This window comes from Zonotrichia albicollis, chromosome 1, assembly GCF_047830755.1.
Source record: "Zonotrichia albicollis isolate bZonAlb1 chromosome 1, bZonAlb1.hap1, whole genome shotgun sequence".
Taxonomy (NCBI): Eukaryota; Metazoa; Chordata; class Aves; order Passeriformes; family Passerellidae; genus Zonotrichia; species Zonotrichia albicollis.
In genome coordinates, this window is record NC_133819.1 from 60,396,496 (window position 1) to 60,404,997 (window position 8,502).

Consider the following 8,502-nt stretch of genomic DNA (forward strand, 5'->3'; position numbering starts at 1 on the left):
AGAACTGCTGCTGAATATTAAATAAATTGAACCCGTGATTTATATATTTTATCTGAATAGCACGAAATTACACGAAGTAATTACATGAAAAGTGATCAAATTGTTGCTTCTGCACTGATGGCATTAATCCTAAATGCAAGCTGCTCAGGGCAGCACCTCACGAGGGATAGGAAGACCCGCCAGGCCTGCCTCTATGCTCTCTGCCATTTCCTCCATCATAACCCAGCGCGTCTTCTTGGTGGCACTTCCGATGTGAGGAGTTATTATAACATTCTTCAGCTTTAACAAGGGGTGATCCCTGCGAGAGGAAAAGAAATGCTGAACTAGTCACTCACAGCACAGTCATCAGTATTTCATCAGTATTGCAGGCCGCCAGGGAAAATAATAATTAAAAATAAAACAAAACCTAATTGTATGACCCACGTATATTCAGAGGAGTTCAAAGGGCTGCCTAGCTTGGTGGGGTTTTATGCAACAAATCCTCCAAATAAGTAAGTGTGAATTTTATTTGGCTGAAACAGGATTAGGGACAAAGTTTCAGCAGGACCAGTGCACATACCTCATATACTCCTATTAACAAAATTTTACTCAGTTTGAACATCACACATACACCCTTTATTTTTAACATAAATACATGTCCTACCTTGGCAAAGGTTCAGGATATGTCACATCCAGAGCAGCTGCCTTAATAACTTTGTTTTGAAGGGCTTCCACCAAAGCATCCTGATCCACTATCAGACCTGGGGTACAGTAAGAAGGATATGTTTATTTTCATGTCCTCTCAGTATTCTTTTGGGTGAAGTGGTGAGGCAAACAGCAGGGCAGGCCATGGTCACAGTGCAGAAGCAGCAGTGGAGTGGGAGTGGGAAGCCTGGGTATGTGCATCAGGGAATTAGCAGAATGAAACCGAGTGCCAGGTGTCAGGGTGGGCTGTGCCACCCTAATGTGTGTGAGCAGCAACATTGCATTAAATAAATAAAAAGATTAAGTAGGAGATATATAGAGACACATGGGCTTCTAACACTCCAAGGTCACTAAAATTTCAGAGGTCTACTTTCTCATTATTATGGGAACACTGAAATATTTTGCTGAGATATGACCATGGGTGTCTAAACAAACTAATAATCAGAAAATTTACAGAAAATTTCAGAGGGACAGCCTCTATAATTGGAGGTTTTCCCAGGACTTGTCATGCCACCAAACTTTAATGCAGTTTTGTTTATTCTGCACCTTACCTCTGCTGATATTAATAAGAGTAGCAGTGGGTTTCATCAGCTCCAGCTCCCTCTTCCCAATCAGTTTGTGTGTCTGTGGAGTTAGGGTTGCAGCCAATAATACAAAATCTGACTGCTGGAGCAAATCATCTATCTTCTTGCAGTAAATAGCTCCAACAGCACTTTCTTCTTCCTTTTTTCTGAAGGAAAAAATCCCAAAATTAAACTTCAGTAGCAAGAAACAAGGGAAATGTCAAATCACCAGCAGAGAAAATGTTTGTTTATCTTTAAAGGTATCTTTATCTTTGCTGTGTAGTTCAAAGCAGTTAGCTGCTTGTCTGAAACTCAGTAAAAAAAAGATCAAGCTATTTCCCACAATACCAAGTGAACTGTACACAAATGTGCAGTATGGTGGGGATAGAAAGTAAGAAATGGGTATCACATAAATGCACTGAATAAATGATAAACCAAATGCATCTTTGTCACGATTTTTGTGCTAGGGATTCTTTTCCTACCCAAAAGCGAGACTGATGTCTTGTGAATATCAAATAATTTAAGTAAGTAATGTGAAAATTACTGAGGAAACAGACAAGACAGGGCAGGGATTAAATCTTTCCAAATCTACATCAGCAACAGCCTGATTGTGCTGTGCATCAGTGCTGATTCGCTGAAACCACACACTGCAGAACCTGCTGGCACACTCGATCTGTATCAGGATGAGGTTGGCTGGCTCTCATCAAATTCCCACAAAAGAAAAGAATGGAATGGGCCTGATGGGAGCACAAGGGCACAGGGCACATACACCTCATCTAGAAGACAGCAAACAGACTGGCAAGTCTGGCCCTATATTGTCACGTGGCTTTGGAAGGGTGAGATGTCTCTGCCTGAATCCCTGCCTCACCTAAATCACAGGAGTTCAGTCCTCCCAGTTTTCTCCTTTCCAGTCCATTGCAATGTCACCACCATGGCAGCAAGAAGTCAGGAGCCCCAGCTAACAGGGAGAATAGTGAATTATATCTCCCACATTCCTTCCTGACTTTCTTTCTGTAAAATTTGGGAAATTAACGACCATCTTGGAATATGTGTATGTATTTTTCCACTTAAAATAAAGAGCACTGTAAAAAGTGAAAGCACAGCGAAAAGTACAAATAACACATAAAAGGAGTGACAAAATAGAGTTGCCTTAGAACTGCAACAAGCTTTACCTCTGATTTCTGTTGTGGTACAAAATCTTCATTTCAAAGGCTTTGGCTCTTTCAGCCACTTTGTAACCAATTTTGCCCATTCCCACGATTCCCAGGGTTGCTCCAGAAACCTCAGCCCCCAGCCAGTCAACGGGGAAATACTCTGTGTCAGGGGAGACTGCCATCTCATGGCCTTGGAAGAGCAAAAGAAGAATTTTGTAATCTAAAGGATGTTCCAGCATCTGGTTACTTCCCCCCCCACACACTTTTTTATCATAGGACTAGGCAGAAGCACAGAAGCAGTAATGTATGGTCATGTAATGTATTGTTTCTGGACAATAAGTGAGTAATGCTGCACTGTACTCAGGACTGCTGACACTGATTTCTTGCTCAGGAGAGAAACATACCCAGCCTCTCTTTGGCAAGAAAGGAAGCAAGGAAGGTAAGGCCAAAGCAGCAGTAAGGGCTTCTGATTCCCAGCCTCCTTGCAGATATACCAGGGTTGGCAGGGAAAAGAAACACAGAGCATGGTGGGCAGATTTCTTGTTCATAATGACTCAGATACATGGCAGCTTGGCAAAGACAGGCTACAAACCTCCTTGAGAATACATTCTTTTAATCCCCTTTTATTGCAACCTGAAAAGCAAGACTGCAATGAACAAGTACAATGAATAAGTGGCTGTGAGCTGAAGGAGAAGAGGCCTGAATTTAGAACTGTCCAAAGAAGGAACAACTCTACCTTGCCAATATGCCAGTTTGGAAATAGGATGCCAATTATTGTCAACAAGACAGATTTGTCTTAACTTCTTCCTTTGCCCCTATTTCCCATGTTTCTAGTGTTAAGCTTACTTTTGCATCAGCACACATTTCCTTCATGTTTTGAAGTCATCTTTTCTATGAAAAAACTAAGATCATTTAAGTTATTACCTTCCACAAGTCTCCTGGAAGATGCCAGCATCAAAGCCATCCCCATGTCTGCAGTGTCAGTGGAAACAACAAATGGAGTATTGGACACCTTCACACCATAGCTGGAGAGGAGTTTCAGATCCAAGTGATCTATTCCCACTCCAGCACTTGCAACTACTTTCAAGTTATTCAAGCTCTGGAGCAGCTCTTCATTAATAGCTGGTTTGTGATACCACACATAGATAGCTCTGATCTTTTTGCTGAGAAACGTCTTGTTTTCAAGATATTCTTTCATGGTGATGAGATGAAAACGTTTCTTCAGAAATCCAAGATGGTCTTCATATACTCCAAGTCTCCCTCCTATACAGTCAACTAGCACATAAGGCAGTTCCTGACTCTCCATGCCCTACAAAAGCAAAGAGAATCAAAAGGGCATTATCTGAAGAGATCCATTTTACCTTTTTTTCTAAAAACCAGAAATTGATTGGCTCAATTATGTGCTGTTTTCCCACTTGATGAAGGATTTGGCTAAAGATAACCACTCACACATGCAGAAGTCTTTTGGTTTCTCCCTGTGTTATTCAGAAGGATGTTCAATTTCTATATAATCTTATTAACAAGAAAACATTTCTGGCATACCAAGTATGCTAACACTTAAACAAATGAATAACCAGTTGTTACTCCTGTTCAATGTTCAATATCTAAAGCCAAAGTCTATTATTTAAGAATGCGGCCGTGTGAGTGGAAAGGTATCTTTTAGTCTGCAAATTCTGCCACTTCTGCAATTATACTAAGCAATTATCATTGATGAGATTATCTCAGTAAAAATCTCATTTAATGTAACAGAGCTATAAATTGTCAGTTATGAACTTTGGAGTTACCCATGAATGTAAATTTACCCTTTCTTTCTTCAGCCTCCTTCAGTGCTTTGCCAACTCTTCACTCTTCACTCTGCTGACTCTGCAAAGAGCCAAGGCTGTGATCTCAGGTTAAAGCCGAGACGCCCTCACGCCGCACCTCATTGCGAGAGGCAGTGCTCCCGCCCCGGCACCGCCGGGCCAGCTCCCCCTTCTGTGCCCCGGCCACCCGGCCCGGAGCGCGGTGTCCCGGCAAGTTCTCCCTGCCCAGGGCGGGCGGAGCGCTTTCCCCTGTCCCGGCAGGACTTAAGATAGGAGGGAGCTGGAGGGCGGCCGCGGGCTCTGTCCAGCCCTGAAGGGCGGCTGGGAGCGGGCGAGATCCCTCCCGCTGCCAGCCCGGGCGGGATCTCGCAGGACCGCGGGAGCCCCTGCGCCCGGTGCTGCCCCCGGAGCCGCCCGCGGGGCCCGGGCCCTGTCCCCGCCTGGCACAGGGGGGCCCGGCGCGGTCCCGCCGTGCCGCTCGCACTCACCCTCCGGCCGTGCCCGCCGCTCCCTGCGCGCCGCGGGGCGGAGCGGGAGCGGCCGCCGAGGCGGGCACGGCCCGGCCGCCCGCACCCCGCCCGGGGCAGCCTGCGCGGCCAGCGGGGAGGAGAGGCGGCGCCAGGGCACGGCACGGGCACCCCGATCCCTCGGAGAGAGAGCAAGGCGAGCTCACGAGTGATTGTGTGTTTTTGTAGGAGTGTTTCTGTGCTGTTCGTGATTTCAATACAGTCGGGATTTTGCGTTAATGTCCTGCGCGCTGTGTCTTCCATACTGTCTTTGAAAATCGGACGTGGTCTGGCCTTTCTGCTGATCATTACATGCTGTGCATATGAGTCTGCATAAGATGAAGAGTTGTCTCTGACCAACCTACACCAGTGACAGCTCTCACTGTACAAATGAAGGTCTTTTCCAACCTATATGATTCTAAGAGTACCCTAAAAATCTCTCTTTGAGAGCTAAGCAGCTGGGGCACGCTCAGGTGCTTGGACACCTGAGATGATAGCTCAGCTACAGATAGTCCTGTGCCAACTTCAGCTGAGAATATGTGAGAATTTTTCTGACAAGGTTACTTGGTCTGTGTCATAGAATCACAGAATGGTTTTGGGTTGGAATGGACCTTAAAGCCCATCTATTTCCAAACCCCCTGCCACAGGCAGGGACACCTTTCACCTAGACCATGTTGCTCAGAGCCCCATCCAGCCTGGTCTTGAACATTGGTAGGGATGGGGCATCTACAACTTCTCTGCTCAACCTGTTCTGTTGCCTCATTATCCTCAAAGAGGACAATTTCTTCCTAATCTTCTCTATTCTACTACCTAACCTAAACCTACGCTCCTTCAATTGAAGGCCATTCCCCTTGTTCTATCACTGCTTGTGAAGAGTCCCTCTCCAGCTCTCTTGCAGTCCCCCTTTAGCTACTGCAAGGTTGTTATAGGGTCTCCTCTGAGCCTTCTCTTCTCCAGGCTGAACAACGCCAACCCTCCCATTTTGTCCTCATAGTAGAGGCTCTCCAACCCTGTGATAACTTAGTGGCCTTCCCTGGACCCACTTCAATAGGTTCACATATTTTTTGTGCTGAGGACCCCAGGGCTAGATGCAACATTCCAGATGGGATCCCACAAGAGCAGAATAGAGGGGAAGAACCACCTCCCTCGATCTCCATATCCAGTGATGGGCACTGGGAAGTACAGCTTCAGTTCTCAGGTCACAGAGGCTGTGCTGAAGTGATTCCCCTGGCTGTGCAGGTGGTTGTAATCACCGGGGAGGACGCCTGGTTTCTGGGGTCACAGCACCTCAGGAGCCAGGACACACCAGTGCTATGGGCATCCAGGGATCTTTCTCCTTTCACACTACAGAATAACCAGCCATAGGGGCTGCTGTGTCTCTCGTGACTACTGTAGTGCTTTTCAAAAGAATGGATTACAAATTGCTGGTGTCTTGAATTCTGTCAAATACACTTTGATATGCTGAACATGAAGACGGTCAAGTTTAACACCAATCCTCTATAAAATTTCTAATAAAAAAAATAAACTATAATAACAATATCGATTACACAAAACCATAAATTGTTCTTGTTATCCTGGTGACGAGTTTTGAGTATCAGTTGCTTACATTAATTTCAAGTTCAAACAGTTAAACTTTGAAGCAAAAATTACTTAACTAGTAATAAGGAGTTATAGAACATTAACTGTATTCTTAGTTAAGTTTGCTGGCATTTTCTTCCTTTAAAAAAACACATAAAACGATTACACATTACTTCTTTCACATCAAAAGTTTCCAAACTGCTTTAGTGGTAAGATTGTAATGAGTAAGCTTTCAACTTACTGCTCACCTGAGATCAAAGGACCCTTGTAAAGTCCCTCTCAAAGACACAAGTCTGAGGAAGAAGGCCTACCACATTTTAGTCTTGAAGGTAAAGAAAAACCTTTGGGAGGGCAACACAGTAGTGTTTACTTTGTACATCAAATCCACAAATTTGAATGAACAAAATGAAGGAGAAATTAGTCAGAGGAGCCAATAACACACAAAGGAATGTTACTCCAAGCAAAAATCCAGGTCATACGTATCAAATGTCAAGAAAATGAGTGTGTTATGTGGTTAGATGTGGAGAGAATTGGATGTTCTCAAAGCTGTTTTGTGCAACTTGAACATCCAGTTTTCAAGCTATAGGTCAGGAGCTGATACAGCTCTACAGAAATTATATCTGTTTAGCATCCTATGAGAAAAAAGTTGTCAATTGCAGCAGTGCACTATCATGTTCTAAGTATATTTAGTTTGTAGACTACCTTACAGACCTCCATGCAGTGTGTTAAGCAGAATTTCACTGTGTGTACATCATTGCTGTGTGCCAGTTTTCTCTTACAAAAAGGGATCTGATATACCAGCACTGCACAGAGAATTGAAATGAGTGAGGTCTGTGGGTATGCAGAGAGAAGTATTGCAGAGTCTGTGGACTTCATCCCCATCATTAAATATCGCTGTTGGTGTCCATGTAATCCTCAGGGTGAGCTGAAGCCTGCAGTGTTAACAAGGTGCTTGCATAATAGTCGTTTCTTAGCATTAGGCTTTGAAGTGTTGCATTACCATAAAAGACTTTTGTACAATGCAATGCATACATCTCTCAGGTGGGTTGTACAGAATAGCTTAAGTATGAAGCTGGAAAAAGACATACATTTCCTACGTCTACATTAAGTTTTATAAGGCAGTATTTTTTTGCAGGCAAAAAAAGCTGAGGCAGGAATTCTTCAGGCAAGGCCAAACCAAGTGATGCATTTGTTTTGAGTGACTATAAACTATCATAAAGTGTTATTTGGTATCAGCCTGTCTAGTTGCTGTAGGTAAGGCCAGCTTTCCCAATAGACCACTGTATCAGCACTTTATTCCAGATCATGTACTTTTTGCACATCAAAATATTTAAAAAAACCTGAATCAAAGGAGTGAACTATAATGGATCATCTTTCCCCTCATGTGGCCACAGCATTTTTGGATCGACTTGCAGTAACCATGAGATTGAAGGTATTGTGTGTAAATAAACTCATCACTCCCGTGACTGGCAGGAAGATGTGTCTTCCCTTCTAAAGCACCCCCTGGCAGGGAGCACTTCTGAAACTAATCAGCACAGGTTCTTTTCACTCCTACATCTGCAGATGTAGGAGTAAAACTCCAAGTAAATACCAAGCATGTACAATTGTTTAAGTAGGTGTGAAGTACTGTATCTGATTTTGTTTGCTTCTTCACTTGAGAAAAGTTTGCATGTGCGAAAGCCTTGTGTGTTTTCTGCAGTTTTGGGATATTGATCTAAGAAAAGGCATTTTTTTTCCTCTTTTTTATTGTGCAGTAACCTTGTTTTTCAGCTCTGTAATTTATTGCTTAGCCTCTTATTTTTGAATAAATTTAACTTACTTTTTCAAGGTTATACATGTAACAATAAAATGTGTACTGGGCACCTGTATCTCAAAGAGCAGGGAGGCCCCTGGGGCAGTCTTGAAATTCTTGACAGCCAATTTGCTGTGCCTGAAAAGCTGCAATGTCTTGTTTCCTGGAGCTGCAAAAGTGATGGGACAAAGTGTATTTTGGCCAGCATACCTGCAAGACAAAGGCTCTGTAAAGATGCTTAAGGCTCCAGGCAAAATCCCGGCTGCACTTAATGGCAACTTTGCTATAAATTTTAAGGATAAATAATACTATTCATAAAGTCATCCTACATAACAAAAGGCATAAGCCACTCAGGGTGTTTATTTGCCTTTTGGACCTGTATTAGACAAGAGAAACTATAAAAACACAACTGACACGATAGCA

The 8,502-nt window shown here is 43.6% G+C and overlaps 1 protein-coding gene across 2 annotated transcripts; it reads right to left on the reverse strand.

Annotated features, from left to right (window-relative positions):
* Positions 1-5: 5 nt before the first annotated feature.
* On the reverse strand, positions 6-4,840 carry LOC102069093 (putative 2-ketogluconate reductase). Of its 2 annotated transcripts, XM_014275791.3 has the most exons (7): positions 4,692-4,840; positions 4,204-4,264; positions 3,326-3,710; positions 2,420-2,591; positions 1,236-1,414; positions 644-740; positions 6-298 (listed from the first exon to the last, which is right to left on the reverse strand). In XM_014275791.3, the coding sequence occupies exons 3-7, from the start codon at positions 3,705-3,707 to the stop codon at positions 145-147; spliced, it is 984 nt and encodes a 327-aa protein (XP_014131266.1). In that variant the 5' UTR covers positions 3,708-3,710; positions 4,204-4,264; positions 4,692-4,840; the 3' UTR covers positions 6-144. The 2 variants fall into 2 exon arrangements, with proteins under 2 accessions (XP_014131266.1, XP_026646044.1); XM_026790243.2 differs by lacking the exon at positions 4,692-4,840 and having other exon boundaries at positions 4,204-4,685.
* Positions 4,841-8,502: the final 3,662 nt, after the last annotated feature.

Bases quoted from the DNA above. Each gene is read 5' to 3' on its own strand.
- LOC102069093 (XM_014275791.3), bottom strand. From the start codon at position 3,707: ATGGAGAGTCAGGAACTGCCTTATGTGCTAGTTGACTGTATAGGAGGG. The intron at 1,415-2,419 runs GTAAAGCTTGTT...TTTTTCCTTCAG, and splicing joins TACCACAACAGAAATCAGAG to AAAAAAGGAAGAAGAAAGTG. The intron at 299-643 runs GTAGGACATGTA...TTCCTCTCGCAG, and splicing joins TATCCTGAACCTTTGCCAAG to GGATCACCCCTTGTTAAAGC.